At 46.4% G+C, this 17,910-nt stretch overlaps 1 protein-coding gene across 1 annotated transcript in view; it reads left to right on the forward strand.

The window, feature by feature from the left end:
* The window catches only part of LOC138567794 (cytochrome P450 2F2-like), an 832,705-nt gene that overhangs the window by 119,111 nt on the left and 695,684 nt on the right, over positions 1–17,910 (forward strand). Inside the window, exon 2 of the mRNA XM_069646284.1 lies at positions 3,076–3,238. Coding sequence (XP_069502385.1) covers positions 3,076–3,238 — 163 coding nt within the window. The remainder of the gene's footprint in view (positions 1–3,075; positions 3,239–17,910) is intronic.

Genomic DNA, 17,910 nt, shown 5'->3' on the forward strand with positions numbered 1-17,910 from the left:
TGTAAATGCCCTGAATTACTGACAGAGAAACAAGTGGGCTTTGAAAGCCAGGAACATATATGAGGTGGAGAATATCACAAGGGCTTTCAAGACCTGCACCCCTCTACCCCTCTAGAGAAATGGAATGGGCACCCTGCCTTCATAAACATAGTTTATGGCTTCCCTCAGACATCTCTACGTTTGATTTGTATAACCCATAGATAAAGCACTACTGGGTTCTCCCAATCCCAGAGTACGACCAAGAACCAATAATGTAGTGTCTAAGGAGGTGCTGTAAGGGGGGTCATTGTGAAATTGTCATTCAGTGAGGACCCTGAAGGTCTCATTTGCCCAGGGCTAAACTGATGGACCATCTGCCAACGGGGGGGGGGGGGGTGGTGTTGCGGGGTAATTGAGTTTTTTAGTAAAGTTACAATTGTAACATAAGCTGGACAAGTTGATGTGTGGGATAAGTGTAGACTATGTTGGACGATCACTCTGTGCAATTATAAAAATAATGATTTTACACAAAATAACATGGTCTTAAAGTTGCTTGGAGGAGGGGTAGACCAGGTCAGGGACAAGTGGGATGAGTAAGGGAAATAGAGGAGACATTGAAGGCAGGAAGGTAGCTGTCTTTGTTCTTCATGGAGTTAAGAGAGACAACAAAGTGCCATCTAGTGATGGATTGCTGAGATGCACTCAAATATACTTGCAGAGATTGTGAGTAAGACAAGGGGAGGAAATTATTTGATTGTCATCTGCAAATAAACGATAAGAAAACCCAAAGGAGGAAATGAGTTGTTGAAAGGAGGAGGAAGAAACAATGGAGGACTGATGACAGATATGTGCTCTAAAATGAAGAAGGAATGATTAGAGAGGTATGAAGCAATCCAGTTAAGAGCAGTATCCTGAATGTCAAGATCGTCTTGGATCTGAAAGAGAGGATAAAAGGAGGACTGCACAGGGCCTAGAGGCCTAAACATCGTGAGAAACGGGAAAAGGGAGAGTGCAGAGGGGAGGTGGGTATGAGTAAACCAAGGTGACTGAAGAGAGGAGAGAAGTGGGCGTTGATGATCATTTCATGAACCTCAAACACTCTTTTGAATGTATTGAAGGAGTACACAACGGTGGCAGGGTTTTTGTGAATGGCAAAAGGGATAGTGGTATTGTGTGGAGTGGTCCAGGTTTTCGGTATGCCCATAACATAAATGTGGGGTTGTGAGTGCCAATGTGGTCCGTGAGGAAGGAGATTTTTTTGTACATCAATTGGGCACTCCAGAGCTCAGGCTTGAGAGTAGGGAGAGTGGGCAGGAAGATGGAGTAAGCACTAGAGGGAGGCAAAGGGGAGTGAATGAGATTGAACTGTTGTGGTCAGCAAAGAACCATTTTCTGAGAGGGGTGGAAGGAAGAGATGCAATAGGAGTGGGGAGAAGGAGAGTTGAAGAGATGAGGAGGATGGCAAGGAGGAAAGGACCCAGATGGACTGAGAAAAGGGAGAGGAGTTCAGTGAGAATTAAGAATTGTGGGATGCATTGTGTTGTGATCGAGTGGAAGATAAGTACAAGATTGAGACATCCTCACGTTAGTAGAATGGTGAAGAGCTCCTAGTGTTTGGGATATAGAATTACCAGTTACCTAAATGTAAATATCTCATACAGAACCAGTAGTGACAATATAAACGCTTATAAAAGACTGTTTATTAATGTGTTTTGTTCTACCCACTATTGTTTCCATCCAGTTAGCACATTCTCTCCTTTTGTGATCTTCAGTGATACGACCATTGATATCTAAAACAGTGTCTATGGGCAATAACATTCCAAAAGGCAGGCTAGTACCGTAATGTCCATTTGCAGAGCATTCATGCTCTAGTTTATTGGATTTTTTTAAGGCACCAACACGCCTGCAGGCCACAGGGCACTCGACAGACAGTACAAACAAAAAACAAGTAGCCGAAATACACTGAAGTAACTGTCCGGTCAATGGGTAAGGTCAGAGGAAATATTGCTTCCATCAAACAGATAAGTTTTGAGGGCTCTCCTAAATTTAACTGATGAGGGCAGTTGTCTAATGGATAGGGGGAGGTTGTTCCAAACTCTTGGCCCCCAGGCTTCAAAGCTCAGGTCACTGTATGTCTTAATTTCAAAGTGTGGTTGGAATAGAATGCCCCTATCATTAGAGCGCAGGTTTAGTCTATGTGACAATCTCTTGATACGTGCCTGAAGATACCTGGGGGCTGTGCCAGCAAGCCACTTTTATACTAGGCGGGATGCTTTCAACTGAACCCTTTCATGAATGAGGAGCCGGTGCAGCTTCCTCCAGGAGTTGAATACATGGTCTCTGCATCCTAAACAACACACTGCTTTGATGGCTCCGTTCTGGATTGTCTGCAATTTCTTTACATTGACTTCTGAGAGGTATGGTTGAATCTGCCGCAACAAATGAGTTGTATACATACAGCTGGAGCTTACATTGGCAACATGTTTTTCATAATTTAGATTGCTGTTGAAAACCACTCCCGATGTTTTAACGTAACTGGAGACCTGGATGGTGGCCCCTCCAACTAGGGATTCTTTATATTGGGGGTCAAGAGTCTTGACATTAGCCACACTTGCAACAATCAAGATCTCTGTCTTTTCGTCATTTAATGCCAAGAAGTTGTCTCTCATCCAGGTTATAATGGTGTCAAAGACTCCTGTAACCAGCAAAGTGTCCACTTTCTAATAGCCTGTTAGTTCCAGGACGATCTGGGTGTCGTCTGCGTAATTTACATATTTGACACCCAGACCGTCTAGGAGACCAAAACAAGGCGTAGAATAGATATTATAAAGCAGCATGGAACCTTACAACTAAGAGCAACCTCTCCTAACTTGAAGTCCCCATTAGCTACCTTCGCCCTCCTGTTGCCGGTTTAGCTCAATACATGTTCAGTGAATGTATAGAAACCAATTGAAAAATACATTGAAACAAGGGGAACATAATTTTTTGTATCTCTGGGCTGTAATTTGCCTCCTACCTGTCTCATTTAATTTCCCATCAGGAGAGATGTCACCCAAACTCAAATGTATGACATTGAGTAGTGTCTTCTCTCCACAGCTGCATAAGAAGTACGGCTCATTGTATACTGTTCACCTTGGGCCTACGCGATATATGGTTCTCTGTGGCTATGACATCATGAAGGAGGCCCTAGTTAACGATGCTGATGCCTTCAGTGGCCGCGGAGATTATCCTCTATTTTACAATTTCACCAAAGGAAACGGTAAGCCAAAATCTTTAGAAATTCACTTTTTTTTTAAATGTAAAACTGGAATTCAGCTGAACCACTAAATGTAACATTCAGCCACTTTCATTTAGGGCCTGATTCTGAGCTCGTGCTAAATGTAGTCTGGAAAGCTGGCATTCTCCACTCCAGTTTCCAGCAATACCATTCTGAGGTGGGTGGAACAATTGCAGGGGAAATTGTGTGCTTTCCAGCAGCAAAGGGCCTGTTTCAGATCAGAGATGCATGTTAATGTTAAAATGGAAAAGTGTCGTGTCTCAGTTGAAAGATACGTTTCCATGAAAAAATGAATTCTGATGTAATCTGAGAGTGGCAGCAATATATCAAGTCTGCCACTCCTGCAAAGCCGTGATTTATAGCATAGCAACAGCCTTGTCAACCACCTCATGTGTGAGGGGCTGACAAGGCCTGTATTCCGAAGCTTAGAGCACCATTTCAGCACCAGCCAAAAGAGGTGTTAATTAACAGCAACTTGGAGGTGTTGTTGGTGATGAAAAGAGGCAGTAAGCCTTACAAAGTTGTTGCTTTTCTGTATAAAAATGAAGTTTGTATGCAGACTGTTAAAAAGGTATTACACTAAAAGACCACAAGATGGCAGACTGCACAAGTAGTAAGCAGACAATCTAAATTATAGGACTGTCTTTTATATGTTTTCTTTTTAAACTATCAGCACCACATTTTCGGCGGGCTAGAAGAGTCTCGTCAGCACTTTCTGTAAAGCAGAAAATGTGGTGCTGACGAGACTCTTCTATCCCGCCGACACTGTCTGTACTGTAGAAATCCGTCTTTACTTTTTGGATTTTAGGCCAGAGGTGCTCACTGCATGGTAACACTGAAATTCTTCATCTGCACATATTTTACATATTTATTCTTGCCTGCTGCACAACTCTCCTCCAGAGAATGTATTACTAGCCCTCGCAGGACAAGGTTGCAGTGCTCAGCAACGCAGGTTCACAGGATGTGCTGCCCGACGACAAGTAACACGTTTGTAACATCCACGCTGCCGTGCCTATAAAATCTGAGGTTCAGACCCTCTGTGGCAAAGCCCTCGCAGGACAACGTGGCGGTGTTGAGCAACACATGTGTTTGGCAAAAGAAGGGGTCTGCAGCGCAGACAGTGAGTGGGGTCGATTGACCCTACTGTCTGTGGCTGCCAGTTAATGAGTTGGGGAAGTTAGCTGGCATTGCGCTTGTTAGCTCTTCTACTGTGCCCTTTCCCTTTCTCTGTCTCCTGAAACCTTCGCCTTTGCCCCGTCCCCTGCCCTTGCTGTTCATGTCCCGTCCCTATTGCTCCCTGCGCTGTCCCCTCCCACCCCTCCTTGAGTTCCCCTCTCCCCACCTCCAATCTTACCCCCCTTTTCCTGGGCCTTTCCCAGAGTGGTCCTTCGCATTCCCTTACGTGTGTGCGTCCACGCCACTTCCATTCTTGGCTTGCACACACTGTGTGTTCCTGATGTGTGTGGCCCCTCCCATCTTTCGATCGCATGTGCCTTACCGCCCCTTCATCCCTGTCGGCTGTGATCTGTCGATCCACTCCCTGTGTGCTCCCTCGCATTTTCTTACACGTTGGCGTTCGCGCCATTTCCATCCTTGGCTTTGCACCTGCTGTGCGGTCCTGACATGCATGGCCCCTTGCAGTTTTTGATCGCCTCTATGCCCCTTCCATCCCTGTCTGATTGCTCTGCGCATCCTCAGCATGTGTGGTCCCTCGCATTTCTGTGAGCGCGTGTGCATCCGCGCACTCCATCCTTGGCGCACCTCCATTTTGTGTGGCCCCTCACATTCCGCGAGTGCGTGAGCCTCTACGTCCTCTCTTTCCCTGCCTGGCCACACTACGCATCCTCGGCCTGGGTTGTTCCTCACATTGCCGTGATCGCATGTGTTCCAGCGCCTCCTCCATCCTTGGCGACTATTGTGCCTGTGGGTCCTAGCCTGCATGGTCCCTCGATCCTCAGTTGTGTTGGTTCCTCGCACCCCACTTCCTGGTTGATCACACTGCGCATCCTTTGCCCGTGCATTCCCTTGCAATCCCTTGATCGCGTGTGCCCCGTGCCCTTCCCTCTCCAGTTCGCCATTACCCATGTGTTTCCTCCCCTGTGTGTCCTTGCTCCCCTGCTGGTCTTTCCTTCACCCTCCCCCTGGCGCTTCTCTGTCCTTGGTCTTTTGCTCTCTGTCTGCTTTGCTCTCCCCCTCTATGTTTTCTGTTTTACTTGGATTGCTCTAGGTTTCTGCTGCTCTCTTCCTTCTTCTAGGTTCCCTCGTCAACTATCTTGGTTTTGCTGTTTTTTTGCCTTGTACTGTTCTGTGTTCTGCTTTGTTTTTTCTCACTCTTCTCAGTCTTCTTCCACCGTCTGTTCTGGTTTTGCTGTGAATTGTCTTTTGTACTGCTGTGCTCTTCCTTCCTCTTGGCTCTCCTCCTGCTGTTCTGGTTTCTGGTTGCCCTGCTAACCTGGTTGTTGTTCATCCAATTGCCCTGAGTTCTTTTGTGCTCTCTCCCGAGCAATCAATCTAGTTCAGTTTTGTTTATACATTTACCACTTGTTCTTGTCTCGTTCTGTCTCTTCTACTTGCACCCCCCTGCGTGTTTTCCCCTGGTGTCTACCCCACCCTTTCCTTTCTTCTCCCACTCCCCATCCACACCCCTTTCATCTATCCTCTCCCCCTCTCCTCTGCATCATCTATGGTGCTCTCTGTTTCTCCTATCTTCTCTAACTGCTTTTCTATTGACTATCTGACCATTCTCACTAAGTCTGGTCAGCAGAAATACAAAAAGGCCTCCCTATCACTGATACCTACACCAGTGTTTCCTCCAGACAGACTCTTACCAACATCCTCTTTGTCGTTCCTTCGCTCTTCATATGGACTCTGTGCTCTCTCCTTTATCTTCTTCTCCCATTAAGGGTGGCACCCGGTGGGAGGCCCTCCTGGCTTCCTTCCACTCCTCCCAGGTCATCATTAATATTTACCGGAATGGCACATGTCCTGGCCCAAGGCCTTCAGGCCAACCTCCTCCTCCTCTTTGATAGATGCTTCTTGAGCCTTATCAATTTCCTTTCCTCTCTCACTGTCCCTTCTCTCCCTTCTTCGGCTTCCTTGTCTGCCCCCTCTGCCACTTCTCTGTCACCCTCTTCCTCCTCCTTGGCTACCTTAACCTCTCCTCCTACTGTAAGGGATATTCAATCAACACTACAGCTAAGTCAATGCCTAGTCTGGGATGCTGAGGAAAACCCTTATTGATGTATTTGTATGTCCAGTTCAGTACTCTGGATGACAACCCTTGTATAACACCCCCCTCTTCGAATCCCCCTGACCCCACTGAGCCAAGAAGTAGATTTGTTTTGCAAATTAAAAGGTTTATTTGAAAAATTAAACAATATATATGTGTCACACTTTTATAACAAATTAATATCTGATAGTACACTTAGATATATGATGTGGATCCACAATGGGTAATGTTACAGTGGTACACTTGATTACTTAGGAGTAGTATAGAGGATGAGGTAGCTGAAATGCTTTATGGTTTCAAGGAAATGCAAGGTGGAATAAATGCAGTACAGAAAATAAACTGATATGGTTTCACAAGAGATAATATGTTCACTTTTCCCCTGGTGGCAATTCACCCCCCCCCCCCCCAATATGCAATGCAAGGAGATGGAAGTAACACACACAGTCTTCAGGAATACAATCAAATACAATACGGAACTGAGTTCCCCCCCAGCAAGCTTAGAGGAAACAGGTAGAAGTTTGAAACACAGGCCCAAAATGCTTTTAAATGTGATGGCAATGGATGGGAAAATGTGCTAACTGATTTTAATTCCCTCTAGAGATTCAGGGTGAGTGAGAGATGCTTGTTGGTATTAGTTCAGACTCACTTTAGCAATGCTCTATGAGTTATTACCAGGTTGCAAACGGATTTAAACAAAGGAAGGATTGGAGCTGCTATTTTGACAAGTGGAGAAATTGAGCCAAATCGCAAATCGCGGTAGATTTCGCGAGTGCGTAAATCGCGATTGCGGAAAAGGTATAGGGAGTAGAAAGTCAGTTCGTTAGAAAGCCTAGAATCACAGCTTTAAAATGAAAGTTACATTTCGTTCCTAGCCCTAACGGTTCCAGAGATACGGACGATTTAATAAAGGTAGATTTTCGGATTTAAGTAAAACTCAAAATGACAGGTGACAGCTCGCAGCTGCAGAATTGACAGGTGACAGTTGTGCAGCTTTAAAAATGACAGATGACACGATTTCTAGGAGGCAGTTCTACTTAGGTTAAAATAGCTTGAATTAGATTATTTTAACTAAGAGATTGGTTCTGCACAGTTCTGCTAGGTACTCACAATATAAATTTGAACTAGGCCTCGTCACGGATCTGGTCAACACGTCCGGCGGCGGTTCTGTCTGCTCGGCGGGTCAATCAGGCACCAGTTCTGCTCACAGTGATCCGGATCTCTGGTTATGCTCACAGCGGTCTGGGTCAGCTCTGCTCTGCTGGTCTAGCCTCTCTGGATACAGCAGCCTCTGGTTCTGGATACTGCTCTGCTTTCCGGTCCAGATCAAGTGGATTCTGGATGTAACACTGCTTTCTGGGTACTGGCAAAAGTTCTTGGCAAAAGAATTCAGACAGCTCGCCCGGCTGTGGAATAGTTTGCAAATGATTTTAAGGATGCTGAGGCCTGCTGAGAAGAGTTCTCAGTTTGTGGGTTTAGGCCCTTGCTTTAAGTTCTGAAGTAAATTTCTGGTGTCTGAAGATTGATGGATGTGAAGTCTGGAGTCTCCCGGCAGAGCGTTCCGCAGAAAATGGAATTGAATGTCCCCTACCTGTCCCAGCAGTCTCTTTTTATGTGTTTTGGAAGTTGGTGTGTCCGTGGCATAACTGAGCCTGCCCCTCTCTACTTGTCATTGGCCCAATTCTCCCCTCTCCCATGATTGGGGGAAGGAAATGGATTGTCATCATGATGAGGTCTGTTTATGGGTCAGAGGATCCTCCCCTGGTCAATTTGCCCACAAATCTATATTTGATTCAAATACATATTTCCCAGATACACAATTTGTTGAAATTACATGTACACATTATATATTCCTTATGGTTGAAAGGAAGCGCCCCCAATTTCAGCACGATCCTCCCCGCAATGAGAGACAATAAGGCACTCTCCCGTAATGGGAATAAGACCAAGACAGAGTGCGGGTGAGCGTAAGTGGGAGTTTATCCAAAGAATAGGGCATGCAAAGAACTCTGCAACCTCCGAGAGCGCTCTGTCTGACAATAGCAAAGACAGGCGTATTTCTAATACAAAAAACGTCATCAGAACCTACACACTATAGGGGGCACAAGTTAATTGGGATTGGGTGGCGTCGACTAACTATAGGTGTTGCTGCAGCGTGGTTGGTCTTGGCATGAGGACGTCACTGGTCAGCCTCGTGGGTTTGGGTTGGGCCTGGCAGGCCAGCTTGAGGTCATCCGAGCGGTGTTGGTATGCTGGGGCAGCCTGTGACAAAGATGAATACCTTTCCTGACTCGTTTGCCCTAGGCCATGCACACTGCAGTTATTCAAGAAACGACATCTAAGTTCATCAATAAATCGCTCAGCAGTTTGTCTTATAAAATAAACGCAACACATGAGGAATGCACCTCGTGAGAGGTCCGGTGGTTGTCGGCTGGGGTGAGATTTACCTGTGTCCTATTGACCGGTATTTTAGGTCGAGGGGCTGGGCTCTGGGGCCTGAGCCGAATGATACACGTCTGTCTGCCGCGTTAGAAGTTATTACATAAATGGGTCTCTGTGTCTTGTCCCAGTGATGGGGGTCGTCTTTGATTCTTGGGGTGGTCTAGGGGGGGGGTTGTAGAATTTACGAGAGGGTGCTGGTAGATCAGTGGATTCAAACGTGGGTTTATTACCGTGCTGTAAATAACACAGGTGGCGGGCTGTGGTCTTGGGTGCGGTACCGGGGCCTCTGACTCTCTGAAGCGGCTCCAGCTTGGTTGGGGGAGGTGAGGGAGCGCGGCACAGGCCTTAGCTTCTTTATCTGGCAGGCTTGGTAGGGTGGGAGGGAGAATGGCCTTGCATATATTCACAAAGGTTTTTTCCTCGTGCGTTGCTAACTTTTGAATGCAGAACTTTTATAATGTTCCGCCTTATTTTGATGTTATTTAAACACACATATATATTTCAATTTCGTTACACATTTCTTTAATACAGTCGGTCCGAGTACCTTTTCATTACCTAACATTATATTTACTACATGGTGTGATTATTTTATGTACATTAGACGTTACACGAGGTAGTTCTAGGTTATGGCCTACAGAAATTGATGCTCGCTGCTTTAGGTGATTAAGAAAACATATATGAGTTCAGGTTTCTACATAAAATTGTAAGAACACTTATACAGATAAAGGCTATACATTTGGTCGACATCTTTCTCTGTGGTTATAGCAGCACTAGTCCAGACCTGGGGTGGTATCATGTAACGTTACATCTTTATGGTTTATTCACAGTTTACAGGATCTGTTTAAACAGAGGTAGTTCGTTAATACCAATACTTGAATTATTTTCTATTTTCTTCAGATAGTGATGCTTCAGCTTTTTTCCCGTCACCCCGGCCTCGCGGACCAGGTCATGCGGGGTGCAATATTACATTGTGAACGATAAAATGTTACAGTGTTAGCATCTCGGGTTAGCTCATACCCGACTTTCTCATGGGAACGCGCTCGCAGCGGATCTACCAGGGCTATTGCGGCGGCAGAGATGCATGAAAGGCCCTCCAAAGGTGGGGGCCTCGTTACAGTGTGCTGAACTCACGCCATGTTTGCTAGACAAGATGGCTTCTAGGCCTAACTGATTTTTGGTATATGCAGGGAACGGATACGTGTGGGCAATGTCGTCGGCGGGTGAGCCCTCCTCCACCTGGGCCCGGGTGGCATGAGGGGACGCCCACCGAGTCATGGTCCTCACCTGGGGAGAAGGCTGCAGGTGAGGAGGGCCTCGCGGCCAGTCCTCCCCTACATTTCCCCCCTTTCGTTACTAAAGTAACGAATTCTTTAGCTCTTCTAATCTTCTACATTCTTGCTCCTCTATCACTGCGTCATCCCATGCAGGTGTTCCTTTTCTAGGCATCCAGGCTCTGCATACCCCCCTCAAGCTCTCACCTCTTCTAGCATACTCATCTGGTGTACATGTTAAATATATACAGTCACCAGTTTCTTCCAAGTCTACCCAGACCTCCTCATACCATTCCAGTTCCACGTCTCGTGGTTCTTTGATAGTGGTGTGCCATAGTTTATCTACTATGTACTTATCACGGTACATAGGCACTAACTGGTACCTGGGAGTGTTATCTGTTCCTGTCTGTACATGACCTTCTTGTGTCGCCTTAATTGTACCACCAGAGTTGCCCATTGTCACCATCATCATTGCACCGTTAGGGACTGCGTTAGCACAACATCGGAGGCCCACCTGGCACAGGCAGAACACCACGAGGAGGACCACCACAACTGGTATCAAGAACTTCATCGCCATTCCAAGCCATGAGGGAACCCAGGAGAAGATATTGTCGAACCATGAGCTATCTTTAGCCCCACCTTCCAGCTTCATCTTCTCTCCCAGGTTATGTACTGCTTCAATGACGTGGGACAGGGACCCATTTTCTGCGTCTTCAGAAGGTACGAACGTGCAGCACGCACTTCCTATTTTTCGGCAAACACCTCCATCGATCGCTGTTAGCAGGTCCAGAACATACCTGTTCTGCATGGTCATTAGTCGCAGAGCTCGTAGTTCCACCTTTATTATGTTGAACCCTTCTTCAGTGTCATTGGCCAGCTGAATCAGTTCCCACCGTGTGATCTGGAGCCATTTTGCATTTGCTCTTGCTTGGACACTTGAAACTAGTGAGGCAAAAAATGTTTCCACGGAGCTGAACAGGCGATACCTGTCTGGGATCTGTGCCAATAAATCGGATGATGCTTGTGATATGTAGTTCGATGCTCGCTTGTTCCGTGATAGCTCCTCTTCTTTCCCTCCGGAGGACAGGACATAGAGGTGCGCTTCTGCAGTGGGAGACGTCGCATCCTTGTTCACGTTTCCTTGCGTCCTTTTATTTTCGTCGACGTGACTTTCTGGAATCACCATTAGGGCCGAATGCAAAGTGGCCATTGAGCAGCTGCCACTCCATGCCTGGGGAAGGTGCAAGTAAGCCTGATTCCCGCATACCCAGTATGTGTCCATTAGTGCTGCTGTTCCTTTTTTCATGTCTGGGATGGTGAGAGTTTTGTTACAGTTTTTATTCGTTCCCATTGCCACTTTTCCTTCTCCCTTGAAACATAGTTCGTTTTGTATTTCACTTTGTAGCTTGAAGGGTTTCTCCATCGCTGTTACCCATGTTAGTTTAGAGATGTGTTCTTTCCATATTGGTAAGCACGTTTTTTCCATCCACCGCAGCTTATCCGGTTGGACACCTCTCAGTGCTTCCGCTTTGCACAGTACTTCTTCATCTTTCCATTTGTTTTCGGAAAACAGCGTCCCTTGTATTGCAAAGAAAGGTTCTTTAAGACAGACCACTCCAGACGCTTTTGAATAGCACGTTTTGTTGTCCTGTATCATTTTGAAAGAGACATCGTGTGCTTGGAAGGTGTTCTTTATTCTACACAGTGTGAGATGAAGGAGACATTGGGCATCCACAATGGGCAATTCTCTTGGCAACAACACTTTGGGTGTACCTGATGCATGGGGGATGAGCGAACAGACATAGCAGCTTTCATTGGTTGTCTGTTTAGCTGTTGTACTCATATCTGCATACCATTTATTTGCTTGGTGGGGGTGTCGTGGGTCTTCCATCTTGTCTAATCCTAACCCATAATACTCATCATACCCCCTCCTGCTTGTCTCTCTTCTTCGCCTACTTCTCTCCCTCCTCCTATACCTTTTAGTTTCGATAGGTGAAAGAATAGGCCCCCCTTTCTCATTCCCACCCCCCTTTTCCAATTCCTCATATAGGAACTTGTGTTCTGTCATCGTAATTACTTTTCCATTTTCCTCAATAAACAACAAATCGCTGTTTTGTATCGGGGCGGGAAGGGTAGTGGGGCTGTTATATATTTCAGGTAGGGACATTGTGTCATTTTCCATATCTTTATCTCTTGATTGTGACGGGGCAGCAGTGGGTGGTGCAGTATAGTAACCCCATACAAGGTGTGATCCATCCCAGACCAAAAAATCACCTTCTTTAATATTCATACTTGTAATTGAATTCGTGCCAGGGGCAAGGGTGGTGTTACTCCCCCCTCCCCCCTCGTTCATCTCGATAGAGATGAACGCTATGACCCAATATGTCACCAGGCAAAATATTGAGATGAAGAACACAATAACACACATTGATAAACCACATTCGTATGAATATGTCAATCTATCTACTAACATTTCTCTAAATCTAACAAATCTATTAGTTGCAGGCTGCCCATTCGATGCCATAGTAAATCCTGTTTGAAACATAAAAGTGCATTAAGTACAAGCATGTAAACATTTATAACGTTGTGACATTTTTTCGACAAAGTATGGGAGTGGGTGAGGGAGGGGGTGTGTCCACAGACAAGGTAACTTTACAATCATTACTATCCGTACATTATTTCATATATAAAGAGGAAAGTCGAGAGAAAAAAACTTCTCCAAAACCAAAAAAAAACCACAAAAACCTTCAAAAGTTGTGAAAACTTATATATATATATATACATATTTATTTCAGTACACTTGTCGTGCGCCAGTCGCGTTCAATGTTCATCGCTTAATGCACACAAAATTCCCATCATTCATTCTGCACAACTTCATTGTCCGCAGTTGCCTGTGCCTCGTCCTGCACCTCACCTTCCACGGTGCTATAGGCTCTGCGTACGTCTGTCAAATGCACCCAGTATCGTAGGCCCTTCACCTTTACTGCTGTGGGTGTGCAAAACACTACCTCATAAGGGCCATGGAAACGTGGCGCATTCCACCTTCGCACAAAACTTCTGACATATATAAGGTCACCAGGCATTAGTTGTAATGGTTTTTCAGGCAGTGTCTCTGTTTCTGTTGTGTTCCCCTCCTCTCTTGTAGAGGGGGGGGCTAGTTGCTTCGCAATTACGCGCGCTGCCCGTGTCAGTTTTTTCAAGTACTCTGTGAACTCCTCTCCCAATATCGCTGCACTTCTGTGTGCATCAGAACGTTCACGGAGAGGCGAATGCGCTGTGTGCATTCTCCTTCCCGTGACGATCTCATGCGGGGACAAATGGTGGTCTTTACTTGGCTGATTTCGTAACTCAAACAGGGCCAAAGGCAGGCAGTACATCCAGGTCTTTTTAAGGGAAAAACACAGTTTTGACAATCTGCTTTTTAACAGACCGTTCATCTTTTCCACTACGCCATTACTTTGAGGATGATAAATCGAACATAATTTGTGCTTTATTCCCAATAGCGTAGTCACTTCCTTGAATAGTTCATTAACAAAATTCGTGCCGTTGTCTGAGCGAATAACTTCGCAAATCCCCCAGCGCGGGAATACTTCCCGCACTAGGAACTTCGCGGCGCCCTTCGCATCAGGGCGCGCACAGGGGCCTGCCTCCACCCACCTCGAAAATGGACATACAACCACAATCATGTAGCGAGCCCCGTTACATCTTTCTCCCATATCTACATAATCAATGTGGAGCTCTCTGAATGGGCCATTTGGTTTTGGTATCGTTCCTCTTAGTGTGCGCAATGTCATACCTGAGTTGTAAATCTGACATGTCGTGCATTCTAAAGCCAGCCTTGTGATGTGTTCATGGAGGCAAGGTGCAAACCAATCTTCTTGTATGTCCGCCATTATGTGTTGCTTTGCGTTATGTGCGGGAAAGTGTAGTTGTTGAAATGCTATTTCTAACAATGTAACTGGCATTACCACTTTTCCTGAACTTTTTTGTCGCCACAATAAATCAGTCGGCGATTTGCTGCATCCCCTCTTAATCCACAGCAATTTTTCTTCTGCACTAGCTCCCTCTTGCAGCTCTATTATTTCCTGTGTGGGCATCATGTTGTATCCTGTGGGGACCTCTTGGCTTGCTGTGTGGTGCAACATGTACTCTCCTACTTCACCTTTCTGTAAATACGAAGCTTCTTTGGCAGCGGCGTCTGCTGCCGCGTTCCCCAAAGATATAAAATCTGTATTTGTGGTGTGGGCTTGGCATTTTACGATGGCCACTGCCGTGGGGTCTTGCAGGGCCTCAATCAGTTCTTTCAATAATTCTGCATGCTGAACCGGTGTTCCATCTGCTCGTCGAAACCCTCTCCGCCCCCACCGTGCCAACCCGCCGTGTACTGTTGTTGTCATGTATGCTGAGTCTGTATATACTGTCACTGCGCACCCCTTGGTGGCATGCAATGCTTCTATTAGCGCTATTAGTTCTGCTGCTTGGGCTGAATAGTGTGATGGGAGGCGGTGTTGCACTAGTGTCTCGTATTCATCTTCCTCTAACCGTACAACTGCCATACCCACATGTTTCTCTCCTGTCTCCATGTCTATTGATGCTGACCCGTCCACGAAATACACCTCTCCCTCGTTCAGGGCATTCTCAAAAATCACTTGATCCTGACCTTCGTCACCTGTGTACGTAGCGCAGTTGTGGTTCTGCATGTCCTCTACGGTGCACGCCTCTGTGATGAATGTGGCCGGGTTCACTGTTTTACATCTTACTATGTGGATGTTTGCGCTGGACAGTATTATTTCATATGCTGTGGCGCGCTGTGTCGTCAATGTGCTCTTTGATCGCTCTAATATTGCAAAGAGTGAGTGTTCCACAAACAGTGTCACAGGACAGCCCATCACTATCGTGGCACTTTTTTCAATAGCAAACGCGGCTGCAGCTAGGGATTGCTCGCACGCGAAATGACCTTGCATTACTGCGTCCAGGGTGCCACTATAGTAAGCCAGTGGTTTGTGCCCTAACGATGTCTTTTGTGTCAGTACTGCTGTCATCAGTGTTCCTTTGCAGTGTGAAAATAAGAAGAATTCGCACCCATAATCTGGATTTGCCAGTACTGGAGCGCTTGATATCAGCTCTTTTAGTGAGTTAAATGCTGTGTTCATCTCTTCTGTCCATTCTATGTGTTTGTTTTCCTGCTGTGCTTCTTTTAGTGCCTGTAACAAGGGCCTTGTGTACGCTGCATAATCCAATATCCATGCTCGGCAATAGTTGCACATACCCAGAAATTTCTGCATCTCTTTTACTGTTTTGGGCTCCCCAACTGTTCTAATCGCCTGTGCCCTGTCTGGTATGATCCGCTTGCCATCCTTTGATATCAGCTGTCCCAAGTATAGGACCTCTGTCAGACAGTATTGTAACTTCCCCTTGTCCACCTTGTACCCTTTATTGGCCAATAATGTCAGGAGTGTTATTGAGTCCTTTCTACACTCCTCCTCAGTTTGTGCACAAACCAATAAATCATCAACGTACTGAATCACTGTGCTTTCTACAGACAAATTCCCCAGATCTTCATGTAGTACCCTGTTGAATATGCTTGGGCTCTCGCAATATCCTTGTGGTAGTCTGCAGTGTTCGAACCTCCTCCCCCCTAGTGTAAACGCTGTTAAGTACCTGCTCTCTTCTGCTAAGGGAATCGAGAAAAATGCATTTTTCAAGTCAATAACTGTGAAGTGGGATGCCGTTTTCGGAATGTTGCACAGTATTGTCGCCGGGTTCGGGACTAAAGGGAACTCCTTCTGAATCACATCATTGAGTGGGCGTAAATCTTGTATCATCCTCCATGAACCTCCCTTCGCCTTCTTAATCGGGTAAATGCATGTGTTGCATGGGGAGTTTGAGGGCACTATTATTCCTTGTGCTAGCAGTGCATCTATTGTCTCTCTGATCCCTTCTTCTGCTTCGCGTGACAATGGATATTGTTTTACCCGGGGTAGGATTGCTCCCTGTTTAAGTTTTATTACCACAGGCTGAACCCCATGTAGTAACCCCACATCGTGGGGGCCATTTGTCCATAGGTTAGTGGGTACTGACCTCATGTCATCATCAAAAAATGTATGTGGTGCTCCTACTACTGCCATTAATTTAACTTTAGTTTTTCTGGCTGTAACTACAATGTCGCACGGCATTGCTAGTTCCATCACTATTTCGCCATCTGTCTCAGTGTCAGAAAATAGCTCCTCATCCGAGAGCTCCCTCAGTGGGATATTTGCATTTGTACACAGTACTGTCCGCCACTCACATCCTTCCATGTCAACGCCAATCACACATATTCTGTTTGCTGACACGTGTACTGCGTGTAAATCCAACGATAGCACTGACCCGGGAGCAGTGTCGGGGCTTGCTATGGGGCGGAATAGGAATTCGGCTGGAATCCTCCAATCCATCCTTTTTAGTTCTGGTACTATGAGAGCCAATGTTCTCATGCCCTCAACAAACATCTCCTCGTTTCTTGGTAACCCTCTGATCTCTTGCATGATTGTGTGGCCGTGTATTACTGCTAATATGCGGAGGGGGCATATGCCTGGCGTCGAACATACGATGCCGCTCCCTGTGAATGATATTGTCATATTTAGTTTGCTTAAGAGATCTCTCCCCAGCAAATTAATGGGAGAGTGTTCATAGTACAGTAAGGGTGCTTTCACTGTTTTACCCCCCACTGTCACATCCAATGCCTCTGTGTAAGGAACTTCAATTACAGCCCCAGAGAACCCCTGCGTCTCTAACGTTCTATTAGATAACGGGAACCGGCCCTCTCTAATGCATGATTTCTCCGCTCCCGAATCCACCATGAATATGAACTGCTTGTCTCCTATCTGCGCTCCTATCAATGGTTCCTCTGATGCATTGTGGGTCGTAGATAGTACTGGACACGCAAGTGCTCTCTGTGGGCTGTCCTATGCGGGGTGTCTCATTGCCCCCCCTTGATCAAAAATGTTCCCCGAAACTACTGACACCCCGCTGTAAGGTGCGGGGGCAGGCGCTCCATTAGCTACTGTGGCGAAAGTGTTACCTGGCGTGTATTGCATATTGTCATTATTCTGTGGGTGGTTTTGTGTTCTGTACTGATGTCCGTGTAGTTGTGCGTTACTTCTTTGCCCTACATTTTCTGGTTGCTGGTATTGTCCCATGGGGAGGCCGTAGGGGCTTCCTGGGTGGGGGTGACCGTACTGCTCTGTCTCCTGGAACCCGTTGTTTTGTCTGCTCCTGCACTCTCTTGAGTAGTGCCCCCATCTCCCACAATTCCAGCAGCTCCCCTGTGGACCTCTGGGACCCTGCCACCCATTTCCTCCCATTCCTCCATACCCTTGTCCTCCTCTTCGGCCCCTGTACCCACCTCTTCCCCCTCTTGGGGCCCACTCTTGCCACGTTGGACCTCCGTTCTGCTCCTGCTCAGTCCACTGTCGTTGTCCTTGTCCTGCCCAATTTGCTGCTATTCTTCCTTGTATTGCTATTTGCCCCTCCTCTCCTTCGTCTCCCTCCCTCATGAGTGGGAGCCCTGCTACCGCTGCTGCAACCTTCACTAGCTTTGATTGTACCAACTTTGCCTCGTCTGCCAACCTTTTCTGTGCTACTTCCCTCTCTCTCTCTTTGATCCTTTTGCAATGGTGCACTATTATACTTTGGATCTCTGGCCACCCCTTTGCCTCAACGCCCGCTATTTTATCGAG

This window comes from Ambystoma mexicanum, chromosome 2p (assembly GCF_040938575.1).
Source record: "Ambystoma mexicanum isolate Mex_15411 chromosome 2p, UKY_AmexF1_1, whole genome shotgun sequence".
Classification (NCBI taxonomy): Eukaryota; Metazoa; Chordata; class Amphibia; order Caudata; family Ambystomatidae; genus Ambystoma; species Ambystoma mexicanum.